The sequence below is a fragment of the Octodon degus genome, unplaced genomic scaffold (assembly GCF_000260255.1).
Source record: "Octodon degus isolate 3935 unplaced genomic scaffold, OctDeg1.0 scaffold00005, whole genome shotgun sequence".
NCBI classification, from domain to species: Eukaryota; Metazoa; Chordata; class Mammalia; order Rodentia; family Octodontidae; genus Octodon; species Octodon degus.
Window position 1 is genome coordinate 19,382,689 of NW_004524581.1, and position 15,733 is coordinate 19,398,421.

At 42.8% G+C, this 15,733-nt stretch overlaps 1 protein-coding gene across 1 annotated transcript in view; it reads left to right on the top strand.

Annotated features, from left to right (window-relative positions):
- The window catches only part of Ptchd4 (patched domain containing 4), a 169,233-nt gene that overhangs the window by 44,808 nt on the left and 108,692 nt on the right, over window positions 1-15,733 (top strand). The window contains exon 2 of the mRNA XM_004624088.3: window positions 10,058-10,538. Within this exon, the coding sequence (XP_004624145.1) occupies window positions 10,058-10,538 (481 nt within the window). The remainder of the gene's footprint in view (window positions 1-10,057; window positions 10,539-15,733) is intronic.

The window sequence follows — 15,733 nt, forward strand, 5'->3', positions numbered from 1 at the left end:
TAGTTTCTCTAAGCTCTGTACCCCACTGCAGAGTGCAATTGCATTCCCTGTGCCTTACTCAGAACTTCTTTGTAAACAGATCTGATGAGACCCAGGCAGCTGCCAACTCCAGCTCAGAGGGAGTGTTGTTTTGGTGTATATTATTATTGGTGTTTTTAACAATGCATTAACATAGCAATGTGCATTTGAAAAACCTTCCCCTAAATACCTGCTTATGTAACTAATTGCAGTGACTTCAAATAGCCCTGAGATTTCAGTCAAAACAGACACCCACTTACTGAGCTAAAGTACTTCTGTATAAATGCAGGATGTTAGATTATTTTCTTTACATAATCTCTCTAAAGAAGAAAGCCTTTCACCTTATTCACGAGGCATGACCTAGTCACCTTGAAGTCTTGAAATGCTTGCAAAATTATAAGGATCTAATTGTGCGGCTCTCAGCGAGAGCGACAAAGAATGCTTTTAAGAACAAGGGAGCAGCCTTTTATTTTTCTGCTCCTGTAAAATGGTTTTATTTGTAGCAAGCGTTCTCAAAACCCTTTTTTTCCCTCCAATGTGTTAAGTTGGGCACAGAATCGATTTGTAGTTTTTTGTATTTGCATTTCTCACTGTGTACTTTTTTTGGTTTCTTTACTTTCACATAAATGAGTCGTTTGAATTAAGATACCAGCTGGGGATGGGGATGGGGAAACACCTCGACAGTGTCCTTACCGTTCACTTTTTAGCCATGGCTGTGACACTGAAGAGTTAGCCAGCATCAAATATCATACTGAAACAAATACCTTAAGATTGAAATGTGCAGGAAATTGACTCTATGAAATTATACTCCAAAAGCTGCAACGTAGTGTTCATATAACGGAGCAGTGAACACGACATGAAAGAGAGTAGACCAGCTTCACACTTCCATCTTATTTAGGAACTATAAAGCCGAGTGATTTTTTTTTTTTTTGAAAGCAAAGCTGTGAGCAGCACCTTCACGCCTCACCAAGTGCTTTAGTTACAGAAGATGCTTCCCGCCGGGGGTCCCCTGTATTAAGGACAAGGAGGTCCAGTCCTTTCCCCTTCTCCCACTCTGCCCTGCAGAGTCGGGTTCTTTCCATGATGGAGTTTCTCATACCCCAAAGTCCCATCTGTGTGCTTCCTGCAATACAAGCAGATGGCAGCGCTGCAGACCTGACTGTGGATGACAAGGGGTCCTAGGCAGGAGGAGGACACGTTCTGTGTGCTCAGCCCCTCAGGCAAGTTTGCTCTTAGGAGAAATTATTTTCCAGATTAGAGAAAACCCATGGCCAGGGCTCATTTGGAATATATTAGAGGGGAATTTGAACCAACCTTTTGGCCTTCTCCTAAAGATAGCAGATACACACAGTCTGTTTGGGGAATTCGCATTGATGTGGAAGCAAGCTCTGGGTCATGACAGAGTGAGCCTCCACGAACAGAACAGGCACAGTGAGGAGCTTTGCTCCAACATTTAGCTAAACATGTGCTCCTGAGACAGACCTGGAAGTGTTCTGTGTTTGTAGTATAAACTGAGGGCTGACAGAATGCTTGTGGTGTCCGGAACTGTGGTCTGTTTTTGTTTATTAAAATCAAGAACCATTCAACCATTGATTTTAATTACATAATAACTTCCCAGAACCCTTACAAAATAATACCACGTGCCACTCATCTGCAAATATCATCAAATTTAATTGTCATAATAAAGCTTAGGGGCTGGACACCTCTATTTTCTAGCTGAAGAGAAAGGCGTGGAGAATGTAAGTCCTTTGTATGGGCCATCATACTCATGGGTGACCAACTCAGCAGTCTGTGGACTCTGAAGTATGCAGCCCAGGGTCCCAGGTGGTCCCACTGTCACTGCCATGTGGCCAGGTCCTGTGACCTCTAGCAGCACTTCCTACTGAGGAGGAGGGAAGAGATCTCAGTCCTTTTCTTGACACATCTTAAGAGGAAGGTAGTGCTTTGTTAAGAAAACTGTTGTCAAATAATAAGAAAGTAGACTGCAAAAATGGAAATCAAACAAGGAGTGTGCTGTTGATTAGAGGACTTGTGCCCAGCTCTGTGAAACAAGACTGGGTGGCACCAGCACTGGCGCAGCTTAAGGGAGATTCAGGCCCTGTTCCAAGGCCCAGCAGTTGCATTTGTGCAGTGAAGAGAGCTAAGACACCCTGGCTGGGCTGCAGGAAGGTGTGTGTGAGGGGATCCTGTTAAACTCCAGCCAAACTGTGAAGGGCACATCCACAGGGATGACTGCTTTCACATCCACAGGGATGACTGCTTTCATTATAATCAGACTGTCTGCCTTAGTGTTTTCTTCTACTGCACAAAAGTTGAGATAAATCAACTATCAAAACCTTTGGGAACTACCTAGTTATTTACACTTTTACTCCTGGAATTCACTACCTCCTGGCTTACTAAAGCTATCTTAATTCCCCAAATAAAAATGGAATGCAAGGATCTGATGAGAATATTTAACCTGTGAATATTATTAATAGGAAAGCCTTACAAGGGATAAAATAAAATAATAAAAAAAAACACCGGTAGAAATGTGTTCTACGAATTGATCTCATTTAAATAATAACATGACATGGGATTCTACCTTTGTCCTGAGGCTGGCCGCAGGCATTAATTGTGGTTCATGGGCTCCTGCCTGACTGATGGCTTCAGCATCCTTGGCTTGGAAAAGCCACTTCTCCTCTATGTCAGTGTCATCTAAGGAAAGTTCAGTATCAGCCTCAAAAATAGTCAAAAGGGCTATTTTCTAATATTTAGTGATCTTTGGTTAGCTTTGCAATAGAACAAATCATCATGAGACAGAATCTGCAGCCAAATGTGATGGTGTACGCCTATACTCCAAACACTTGGGAGGCCGAGGCAGGAAGATCATCGTGAGTTCGAGGCCAGCCTGGACTCTGTGCTGGATTCAAGATCAGCCTGAACTGTATAGTGAGACCTTTAAAAAAAACTTGCAGTTTATTTTGAGTTTTTATTTAAGTATCTTAAAAGTATTTTTAAAGGCATCTAGATGTTTCCTTTCTAGATGCAAGCACTACAAATTTTTTCTAATGTTTTATCTATTGCTTTTTATTCTCTTTAAAAATGTTTTCATGCAAAGATTGCCCCATGCTCTTGTCTAAAATGCATCAAATTGGTTCATAAAATGTTCATGTGCTTCCAAGTTGCACCATTACCGCCTTCTTTTCCATGCTGAGAAAAGGAATATCTAACTCCTGTAAGGACCTGGAAGGTAGGGTAGTACTCTCTTGGCTTTATCAAAATGTTTTCAGCTACTTTAATAATCAGACTGAGTATCTTGGTCATAGTGAAGAAAAGTTGTATGGGCAGCATTAGGATGCGTATCACAGAGCATGTTGCCGAAGCATGCTGGCCCGCAGGGCATTGCAAAGAAAAGAAAATTTAGTGAGGATAAAGTGGACTTAATCAAGTGTGGCTTATCTGGAATTTCACTTCCATAGCTGAATAATTTTCCCTTTGTGTGACTTGTCTTTCCAATAAAGGGAGGAGAGAAATGAAAAGGGAAGCAGAGGAACATGGAGAAAGGATGAGAGGAGGGAAAGAGAGCTTAGTAAAGACAGTTTGTGGTAGAGAGAGGGAAGAGGACAGGAAGGAGGAAGGAGAGGAGCTAAGGCAGAGGCCGAGCCAGTGTTCATGTGTTGCAAGAGGATCCGAATCTTCTTCAGCACTACTACGAGGAAGTCATTTTTATGGAAGGATAAAGACCCAGCTAACCCCACAACGGCACATAAAAACTATCCCGTTACACCAGGAATTTCTCTTTGGTCCACAATGTTTCCCGTATTTGTTTCCTTCCTTCAGTAGTTAGAACTTCAAACAGAGACTCAGATAACAATGATAAAAGAAAACCTGTATTAGTTATCAGGAGAAGTCTGTTTCCAGGAAAATGCAATACAATTTTCCAAAGCAAAGCAAAATAAGAATTAGAAAAATAACATTCAAAAATACAAATGCTACTTTGAAATGACATGAATCAACATATTTCCTGGAACTTTATTCAACTTTATAATCTATACCTCTGTGATTACACCTGGATAGTTCCAGAAAGAAAGAAAAAAAAAAGCTGGATTTCACTTAGCATGACCTTAGCATGATGCTGTAATAAAAAGGTATCATGTGATCCCATGCTTTGACCTTTGTTAATCAAATTGAAGAATAAAATGCATCAAGTTTTGAAGAACAGCAGGAGGATCTATTCAGAATTCAAGCTTAACACAGAGAGTGATACTGACCCTCCAGCTTCCCCTTTTCTTTTTCTTTGAAAGGAAAACACCATTTATCCCAGAGAAAGATTGGGTCAGCTCATGGGTTGAGTTAGCATTTTACCTTGTTCTTAGCAAGCCAGCAATCTGCTGTTGCTCCCCCGTGCCATGAACTTGGATACCTCCTGATGTTTCAGTGGGCAAAACCATGCAGGCTATGGTGGAGAAGGTTGGACAGCCACCACTCCAGTTATCTTAAGAGGGATACAGCAGATTGCTGAGAACGTAAGCCTGAGTATAAGGGAGTCCTGGTGGTCTCTCATCCAAGCCCATTCCATGGTCTGCTAAGTGAAATTAAGTTAGATGCAGTCACGAATGCATCCCTCCCATTCCAACCTACCCTGTGTTCAATTCCACTAACAAATTTCCTATATTACTTTTTGTTAATGAGCTAGTAGTGTTTTGTTTCTCCAACAGATATATAGAATATTCCCTAGAAGAGATTTTCTTCCCTTTGTCTTTGTCTTGTTTTCTATGATGAGGCTAGCCATCCACCTTCCCTGGCCCTCAGTACAGATATTTGCTGTGATTTGCCAAGATGGTGGGAATCATTTAGATGAACCTCCAGCAACTCTTCCACTTCTAAGAAGGAGAGTTTTTTCCCAAGATGCCTTTAGCACTCCAGAAGAAGCACTGCTTTGGAAAAAGCCATGTTGCAGGGAAATTTTATTTTCAGAATAGTGTGCATCCCTTAAGATCAGAAATATATCTTTTTAATGTTCATACAGTGTTAGGTAAGACTTGTTTTAGCAAAATCTCTATGCAATGTTATGTGTCTGTCTCTCCTTTACCAAGAACCACAGGAGGACCGATGTACTTGTGTAAATAGGTACATATGTCTGTGTGTATATAGGTATATGTGTATTCGACATGCCCATCTTTATACCCTTTTCCATCCCCAAGGTATACCAAAAGTTCGGTTTTCATATTGAAGCCAAAGAGCATTTTTGAATGGATGAATCTTCACACACAAGTCCCAATCCCACCCCAGCATGACCACCACCCCAAACATTAGACTCCAGTGGTGCTCCAAGTCCCAAGGCACAACACACCCACTCTGCCCAAAGCCACAGGGCTGTGTGTCATGTTCCCTACACACAGGGGACTCTTCCTCATGTCACGCACCCACCAAGCTGCCCTCCTCATTTGAAAAATCACTGCCTCATTCTCCAGGGCCTTCTGAGCACCTAGAGGACAGGTGCTTTCCCTGTGCTGCCTTAGCATTTTGCCACGTCTTGGCAGTCAGAAGGCCTGCCAAATGTCAGAGACATTTTAAAAAACTCCTTTCATTGATATGCTGAAGTGCTTTTTAAGCTTATTTCATATTCTGGTGATCTAAAGTTTTTATTTCATTTCAATAATACAGAAGCCTTGTTTTTAACCATTCTCTTTGAAAAATAAACAAAAGAAGTCTTTCTGAAATATACCACTATGCTTTCCCAACTTAGTAATAGGACAAAAAAAAATCAGAAATTCTGCTCACACTTTACTTAAGGGCATTTTAATGCTTTAAAGACTTCATTTTGAGAATGACTTCTGATTTGTTTTAAATGAGTACCCTGTAGCAACTTGCTTTTTCATTACTTGCTTATTTCTACTAAATACAAGACTGTGGAATAGAAAATCAAGGTAGCTGATGGTTCCATTTAATCCTTGTTTGTTTATCTACCCAACCCTGGGAATGAAACAAAGAGATGTCAGTTACAAAACAAATGCAAGAGAAAATCTTGTTCAAACAAACAAAGCCTGTCTGTTCCTTTAGAAATGTCACCATCCATTAGAGACAAAAGATCTTATTTTTCAGTAATAAAAGACAACTGACCACCTAAAAGTTTCCAAGATCCTTCCAGTCCCTATCTCGTCAAAAATCAATGAAATCCGAATGACAATTGCCTTGAATAGCCATGCTACCAAACGTCTTGCAGTCATAGAAAAGTATCCAAATTTTAACCTCACTAAACATTGAGCAAAATTTATTCTTGTTCTATAATTTCACAGCATGATCAGGTAATTTTTTCTTTGCACAATTATACATGATATTAATGTCTCCATCCTCTCTTCTCTTTAAAAATATAGTCTTTGATCCTATCTCTGAGAGTTTAATTTTCTTTTCACTGTTTAGGCATGAACTGGATGGGAATAACTGTAAAAGCTAGAAAGTAGTGACACAACGTAGTAACCTCAGACTAAATAAAAGCTAAAAAGCCCAAGACTGCTTTTTCCAGCATTACAGCTGCTGGAGAGAAAATGCGGCAGGATGCTTTATGGCCCTGAGATAGCATCCCGACCTGCAGTTTTATTGATTTACCTTGGAACAATTTGCCTACCAGAGCCTGCCTCGCTGGCATTTTCTTATGCTGCACCGAAAACCTGAAGTACTGCAGGGGCTTTCACGTGGAGCCTTCCCTCCCAAGGCACCCCCTCCCTGACTCTGTTTTCCCACACCACAGGAATGAGCACTCCAAAAAGGAAATCAAGTCTTCCTCCAGTTATCCCACTGGTGGTTTTGTGTTGAGGACAAAGAAGCTGCAGGCCTTAGCAGGACATTCTTTGTCCTTCTGCAGAGCCTCCCTTCCTATCAGCCCCACATTCACCGCTCCCTTCAGTGCTGTGATCATCACCTGCCCTTCTAGCTCTTGGGGCCACGGGACATGCACTTCTGTCTCCAGAGCATCCCAATGGCCCCATCTGTCACTGCCTTGCTGTACATGTCAGTGCACAGTGAAAATGGAACAGAATGTGTTTTGGGGGAAGTGTTACATGAGACAGATTGAGCACAAAGGTAAACGTATGTCTTACAATTCCTGGTCTTAGTGAAAATGTCTCTTAAAAACACCTATGATTAGGAATTTACACTTCAGGGTAAGATATGATTCAGTTAACAAAGGTGGAGTGTCCGTGAGAGAGTAGGCTTGTTCCAGGCACAGTACAGGAGAGTTATTAGCAAAATAGGAGAGGGCAACTCTCAGTACTGCACCTTCCTGCAGAGTCAGAGAGCAGTGGTTCAATTGTTACATGAGAGCATTTCAGATAAAAATCCCTAGCAAAAAGAACACAAAATAGAACTGTGAAGTAGACAGCTTGCAGGGAAGGGGTTGTCTGGTTTAGACTGTGTAGTGCTAATGGTTTCTTTAAAACTAAGGCCTTTAAGGGGGGGAGTAGTCTTGGGCCTAAGAAGAGTGTAGGGAAACACTTCAACAGAAGGAATCGCAGGCTCAAAGACCTTGAGATGGAAATCAATTCAATGATGTTCAAGAAACAGGAACAGAGCCCAGAAGAGGTAGAGCAGAGGGGGAGAGGAAACAAAACTCAAACCAAGCTTCACACAAAAATAAGCCTAAGGAGCAATATGGGCCCACCAGCGTGGTAGAAAGAAAAATGTATTGCATGATACCCGGCCCCTTTCCCACTGAGAGCTCATTGGAGCACCCTCAGGGCTCCACTGAGAGAGAATATTGGGAACTTGGAAGGAAACTTCCTTCAGTTTTGGTAAGGAACCGAGATGAGGAGATTACAAAGATCCCACGGAAGTGGGAGGAAATACCAAGGGGGAGGGGATCCTCAAATCAAATTATTCTTAAGAAATGTACTCATCGGAAATCAGTCAGGTTGAGTTAATAAGCATGACTACAGTTATCTAACATCAAGGGAGAAGTGAGGATTTCTTTTTTGTTGTTTTGCAAGTCTTGATTCTACTAACAGCCTTTGCACTCTCAGTAAACTTTAAATTGTTCTGTATTTGCAACCCACTCTCCAATATTAGGATGCTTCAGTGAAGTTGAAGAATGCAAACATAAATACTCCAGACCCAGGTGTCTAGATGAAGCAAGCCCACAATCACTTTCTGCATTCACCAGGCGCCTGATGGTCCCAACGAATTCCCTTGGATATGGGTTCATTATCCTTGTTCACAGCTCTGTCCAGAAAGAGCTGTAGCTTCCCACCCTGGCTCTTATTGTTGAGAAACGTGTGAGGTGAATACTATGCCTAATTCAGCTCACATGCAGTCTACTTGGAACATAAATTTATGTGTCTGCTTCCTACTCACCACCTGAATTTTCAGACTTATCATTCATCTTACATCTTGCTCCTGGACACAATATTCTGACAACCACTGCCACTGCTACTGAAGTACAGGACAATGGTGGCAAAATTTAAATTTCCAAATTGGTTGAAATTTGGTGACAGTTGTCAGAGCATCTTTCTGAGTCTTGAGGCATACTAGGCATAGGCTGTTGCCCTGAGCCTGGGTCTGTTACTACGTACACCCTGGGGTGCCTCACTGGAGGGGGGCTGCTTCTCTTGTTGGGCTCCCCTTCTTGCACACTTGCCTACCTCGTGTCACACACTGGAGTTGAGATGGCTTTTAGCAACCACATCCAAAAATATGTCAGCAGTCTCTTGGGAGCCCTGTCATTGTCATGTAGGGAGATGTCAACCTGCATCTGAGGCAGGTGTTGACAAGAAGACAGCAATCAGTCAACTAGCGCTCATGCTACATGGTAAATTTGAGAAATATGGTGAATGGTCAATTTTTTTAAATTACAGCAAAAGACATAGTCCATCAGTCCCCTCATTTCAAACACAAGTATCCCATTGTTCTTGGCCCTTTTTGAAGCAGTTCTAGAAGTCTTCTTTCCTTCATGTTTTTAGTTGTACTACCACAGTTGCCTTGGTGTTCTAAATTGATCAAAATATTGACTTTCCATGGTCCTTCTGATTTTAAGGAAGAGCCAGAAGTTGCACAATGAATAAAACAGATGACGACACACTGTGGTGTTTTTACAAGCTTATCTTTCCATTGCCATGGTGATGGCTTAGTGGCATAAGTGCCTGCCTGGCAAGTGCAAGGTCCTGAGTTCAATCCCCAGTACCTAAAATAAAATAAAAACCTTTGTTGCACACAGGCTTAGCCATCCATTCAATGGCACTTGGTAGCAATATTTGCCATATTTTTAGGCACACATCTTAAAGACTCTCATGAAAGAGGACTGACTTCCAGGACTGCTTCAGAAAGTGGCAAGAATGATAGGTTACGTGTGTTGTAAGTGAGGAAGAAGGTTTTGAGGAGAATTAATGGTGATGCGTCTTTTAATGGGATACATTTTTTAATTAAAAATTTCACCTCATAGTTTGATCAACTCATGTATATTTAGGAAGGATTTTAATATAAGTAAATGGATAAAAGACACACTATCCTTGTACTGTTCTACACTGTTCTATCACCACATACAAAGGAAGGAAGGATACTCATGTTTGGGTCTGTATGGATGTTGGTGTAGGGGTGCATGGGTCCCAGAAAGCTTTACGCATTTATTAAAAAAATAATGGCTTAATTATTTTAGTCTTTGAAGTGCTAGGTCATACCATTCTTCATTTCTGGTCAAAACTGCATCATCAGCTTGACCCATGTTAGGGAGTCATAATAGATTGTTACCGAAGGAAATGGCCACGATGAGGATGTGTGGGGAACACAAGATAGTGCTTGTGAGCATTTAGCTATGCATGGGGTGAGTCCCCTGTAGTTCCGTGATGCTCTTTGCATCTTTCCTCACCCAGATTATCACACATGGTGTCCCACGTCACTCTGCCACATTGAATCTATAGTAAACCCCTGATTAGCCTCTCCACCCACATCAGGTCTGAGTTTCTGGCGCCCATCTTTGCCTCCTTTGTGCTCCTTTATTTAGAGTAAGAAGTTGATCCCGGGGATGTGCATTCTTCTGGTAACTTCATTCTCCTCTTTTCATGTTTTCAAGGATGGGAGGAACAGTTTTATTGGACATCAGCTGGGCGGGGTAGTGGAAGTGCCCAACAGCAAGGACCAGCGGGTCAAGTCCGCCAGAGCCATTCAGATCACCTACTACCTCCAGACCTACGGCTCTGCCACCCAAGACCTCATAGGGGAGAAGTGGGAGAATGAGTTCTGTAAGCTGGTGAGAAAGCTCCAAGAGGAGCACCAGGACCTCCAGCTCTACCCGCTCGCTTCCTTCAGCCTCTGGAGAGACTTCCAGAAGACCAGCATCCTAGCCAGAAGCAAGGTGCTGGTGAGCCTCGTGCTGATCCTCACCACAGCCACGCTCTCCAGCTCCATGAAGGACTGTCTGCGCAGCAAGCCCTTCCTGGGCCTGCTGGGGGTGCTCACCGTGTGCATCTCCCTCGTCACGGCGGCAGGGATCTTCTTCATCACGGACGGGAAGTACAACTCCACCCTGCTGGGAATCCCATTCTTTGCCATGGGTAACTATCGATTCCTTGTGGTAATCGGATTCTTGCCATTTGGGGGCAAGGTAGTACATTTCTTGACTTCTTAGGTGGAGATTATATGTTTGCACTGGTGTGTCTGTGGGGTGATATGAAATGTTTCTTGGGGTCATGTTTGTGTCATCCTATTGTGCCTTTCCAGGAATTACAGAAAGGCCACACCATCTTACCCTTCAATTGAGTGCTGCCAAATATTTTTTAAAATTTGTATAACATTGGAATCCTTTACTCAGTTTCCTCAAAGCAATGGAAGGCCAGGGACTCTGGGAGACAGAAGGAAGGAGATACAAGAACTATTTCAAATTTAATTTAGTTCTCATGTTTATGGGCATCCTCACTGGTGGTAGTGAAGAAGGATTGTCACAGAAAGACAATTCTGAGAACCCTTGACTGTTCTTAACAATCCTGATGCTTCCCAAGTAACCGGTGAGGGTTTCATTTCAAAGTCTTTGTACAGATTGCCCTCCATTTCCTTCCTTCTATGTCAGATGAAATCTCCCTGCTGCCTCTGAGCTGTGACCTCTAATTTTATTCACCTAAAACAAAAGCAGTTTTGTGGGCATCCTCAGTCAAAATGATCCACTATTGGGCATTTTCTCCCCGCCATACATAAATGACCTCCCAAGAATCACAAAGGCTGCGTATGAGTCTCTGTGTGCATGTGTGTTAGTGTGAAACAGAAGATAAACTCTGAGGACAGAAATGAGTGAGGGCACGGCAAGGACACTGCGGAGATTGTGGTGACATCGGCGGTGACACAGGTGTTCCATGGTTTGCCATGCTGCCTGTTGGTGACTTAGGACGTAGCGTCTGGTGCTGAGCTGACATGCGCAAGAGAGTCTTCGTAATTGCTCTGACTCTTCAGCTGCATATTAGTTATAAATCAGGTTTGATTATTAAATGAAAAAATGTCAGCATGTGGTCAGAACAGCCTAAGCCACCCAGCCCCCTTCCCCCTCTTTTTTTTTTTTTTTATTGCCTTCTCAAATACTTTTGTGAATGAATTCTTAAAGGGGGTTTATCACATGGATGCTGGGGTCGACATCTTTATCCGGGAGCCCAACTGCTCTGTGGCCCAATTATTAAGTTAATTTATCTCAGCTGGGTGAAGTAGCATACGCTCGAAATTCCAGATGTCTCCTGTGTGAGGCAGGAGGATCACAAGCTGAACGCCTGAAGGGCAGCTTAGCAAGACCCTATCTCAAAAATTAAAAAGGGCTGGGATGTAGCTCAGCACTTTGTGGGCTCAGTCCCCAGGAATACACACACACACACACACACACACACACACACACACACACACACAAAGTTAGTTTATCTTCTTAAATTTCATTTTGTCCTTGTATCTAATATGGAGAAAATAATCTTAGTCTTAAAATAGTTATTTTTAAAATGCAATGGAACCAAATGGATGCTCTTATCACATAGTAACTAGTAAGCATCAATGAGTCCTTAGTCATGTTAGTCTAGTTGTCAAGTGCAGTGAATTCATTGGGGAGCAAGCATATCTCTTGGTCCGAAGCTACAACCTTCCAGGCCTGGCATATCACCTCTCAGTGCAGATTTACCTTGTCTGTAATAAGTGCCTCCTTTTTCCCAAAGAACTGCATGGGCATATTTTGTTTCCACTGATGGAAGACTGGACATGAGCCATCTATACTCGTTACGGTTTTGCAGATTCAGTCTCAGGACCTGAGATGGTCAGGATTGCAGTGTGACGGCAAAGGAAGCGTGGCTTCTCAAAGTTCACAGACTGACCCCCCTGCAGCACAGTAGGGCTTTCTCTAAAACTAAGGAAGTAATGGGGAGACTTTTGGAGAAAGTTAGAGTTATGTATTCTGTACAAGTTAGAAGAAGCCCTACTCTAACCCTCTGGCTTGATACACTGTCTCCACAAGGTCACAGCTGTGTTCTTATTCCATAAACAAAGAACCAGAATGCTGAACACCAACAGTGAGGAGAAATCCCTGACCCTGCAGCACACATTGCTCCTCTCCCACTGCCCTTTATTTTATTTATTTATTTATTTATTTATTTATTTATTTATTTTGGTGCCAGTAATCGAGCCCAGGACCTTGTGCTTGGCAGGCAAGCACTATACCACTGAGCTATATCCCCAGCCCCCACTGCCCTTTAAAACCTATAATCAACCATGGCCAGCGCAGGGCAGACTTGAGGAGTCTTGGGTAGTGGCTACTCTTCCGTGTGCCTGCAGTTCTGAAAGGAAGGGTCTCTGCTACGCTTTGAAATCATCGCAGTGAAACATCCTTAAGATTTTTGTTCTAACCACAGGGAATTTGTTTCCTTGTGCTTTGTTTTGTCTATAAAGTGGCTCCACTAGTTAAGATCGGGAGTCTGAGAAAAGGTGAGGTGGAAGGAGCTCTCCCAGGATGAGAATGCTTGCCTTTGCACCCAGTTTTCCTGACGACTTTGCGTTGTGCTGGGTAGTTGGGCATAGTCCCTTGGCCCAGGTCTGCATATATAAAGCAAAGAATTTGGACTGCTCATGGTGACATTGCGATTTTGAATATTATTCATTTCCTTGCTTTACTGAGTCAGAATTTGAATCAGTAGAATCACTTCTTGATTAAAAATATTTAGTTTAGAGTTTATATAGCCTCAAACCTCCAAGTTCTAAACCCCCTTGTTGCCTTCTCCTCTGAGAAAGACAGACATTAGAGAAAATCACAGCCTTGCCCTCGGAGCCTCAGATGCACAAGGTCAGTGAAGGTGGGAGACACAATGTGACCGAAACCACAAACAGGCTGAGCTTGAAAAGTATGTGTCTGCCCTGTCTGTCTGCAGGTGTCACATCCATGACGCTGCTCAGGACCAGTCCTTTGGTCAGTCACCATTTGCATAGCGGCGAGCTACCTGAAGTCAGCTGGATGGACAGGGGGCTCATTTGGCAGACCTGTCTCTGTCCTACCTTCCTAGGAAGATGTCTCTGAGGGCATGAACGTGTGCTATGTGACATGCCCAGACAGTCTCCTCAACTTCATCAGCACAAACTGATGAAGCAGCAAGGCCGATTTGCCCCAGGCCCTGCCAGCTCTCCCCACTCACTACCTGGCCTCTTCTCTGGCCACTCATCCAATTAATATGTTAATGCTCTTTCACAGACACATATACTGTGAATGAAGAGCCTCCTTGTTTAATGCCAGGGCCAGTTTTTAGACTTTGTCCTTGTTTTCCCAAAGGTAAATTTATACATATCAAATGATGTATTCTAGGTTTGGGTTTAGAAATGAAGATGACTCCAGGTGCACACAGTCTCTCTAGAAAATTACTTCAGAGATAAATCTAGAATTAGAATAAAAATGTCCAATTGCTTGAAATCTTTCAGCTCCAGCCCAGCAGCCTTTTTTTTTTTATGGAGAATGCTACTAATTTCACTTATAGCTCATTGCCAGCCTTTTTATTCTCACCTCATTTGCTCTTAGGGTTGTGCTCCCTCTCTCTGTCTGCAGGAAGGAACTTGGCCTAATGGTCCACACAGAGCCCGAGCTGGCTGAGACTGCCCTACGCTGGTTTTTTGTAGGCAGCTGCCAGCTCAGTGGGACCCATGGCCCCCTCTGGCTTTCCTCATTCCATTCTCAGCTTGCATACACACAATGTGAGTCTCACTCCGGACACGCACAGGTGACTGGCTTAGCTGGTGATCTCGGAAATCCCAGACACAATGGTGTAACCTTCTCCACCTACATCCTTATGGTCATCTATATTTTAGTTGATTCACATATTTATTAAAGCCCAACTGTGTTTGAGGAATTCTAGGTTCTCGCCCACACTAATCAAGCTGTTAGCCTCATGGATGCTTACAGTGTGGGATGAAGGAAATGGAGGAATAAGATGTTAAACCATAAATAGAATAAAATTAGGTTCTGTTGGTAATAGGTGATAGGAAGCTTAAGAAGAAAGCAGGACAGGCTGTCACAGGTGACCATAACAAAAATGAGCCTTTCTGGAACATAAAGTTGAAGCAGAGAGCTAGATGAAGGGAAAGAGGATCCGTGTAGCAATCCGAAGAAGGGCTATCTCTGGTCATAGGTCGTACACAGACTGTGAGGTGGAGCTCTCTGGGGAAACTAAGGAAGACTAGGAAGATAACAGGGCTGGAGTGCAGTGGGCAGCTGCCTGACAGTTGGAAGTAGAATGGGGCCGGGCACGTGGGCTGCAAGAGGTGAGGACTTCTGGTGTCCTTCTGGATGCACTGGTATTATCAGAAGCCTTGGGAGACACGAAGGTGTGCTCTGATTTCTATTTTAAAGGCATTTTGGGTAATATTATGTAAATTAGCCTACAATGAGCAAAGGCTATTTTACAGAGGTAACTGCTTAAGAAATCATTGCTGCACATGTCCATTGACACATGGGTGGATAAAGAAAAAGTGGTATAGGTGCACAGTGGAGTATCAACCCTAAGAAAGAACTCATGTTCTCAGAGAAATGGAGGAAGTAGAAACCATCAGGTTAAGTCAAGTTAGCCAGACTAGGAAAGTTAAATATTGCATATATTCTTATATGTGAAAAATCAACAAGTTAAATTTAAAAGTAATTAAAATAAAGGAGAAAGGATGTAAAACCAGGAGGTAGACTTCTGGAGACAAGGACAGGGAAAAGTAGAGGGGAAAGAAAAAGAGAAGGGAGAATTGGCTAAGATCAGTTAACGCCACCTATGAACTTTCTAAAATAAGCTCCAACATCATGTAATATTAATAGGCACTAACAAAATACAACAAAAGAAATTATTGCACATTGTGCCCCAAAGTGGCATAACATAGCATGGGGACAGCAAAAGTGGGAGAAAGGGATTGGACTCAGGATGTGCATCTGGAAACAGACCTGACAGGATCCCTGAAGGCCTGCGTGGATGTGGTGAGCAGGAGCTCAGCTGCCGGTTCCTGTAACAGACAGGGCATGCAGAGGAAATCCAGAAGTCCGGCTTTGTGTCTGCTAACTTAGAGGTACCTGTTTGGCATCAAAATATGGAAATGTAGGTGAGATAAATAAGATGGTACAAAGATCAAGTTCAGAGGGACAATCTACAAGTCAGAGCCAGAGGTAGAAATCTGGGATTCACGCTAGCAGAGCTGAGATGGAGAGGCATGGAATCTCACCAGATCAAACAGTAAGATTAATACAGAAGGAAAGTTGAGGTCTGCGATTTGA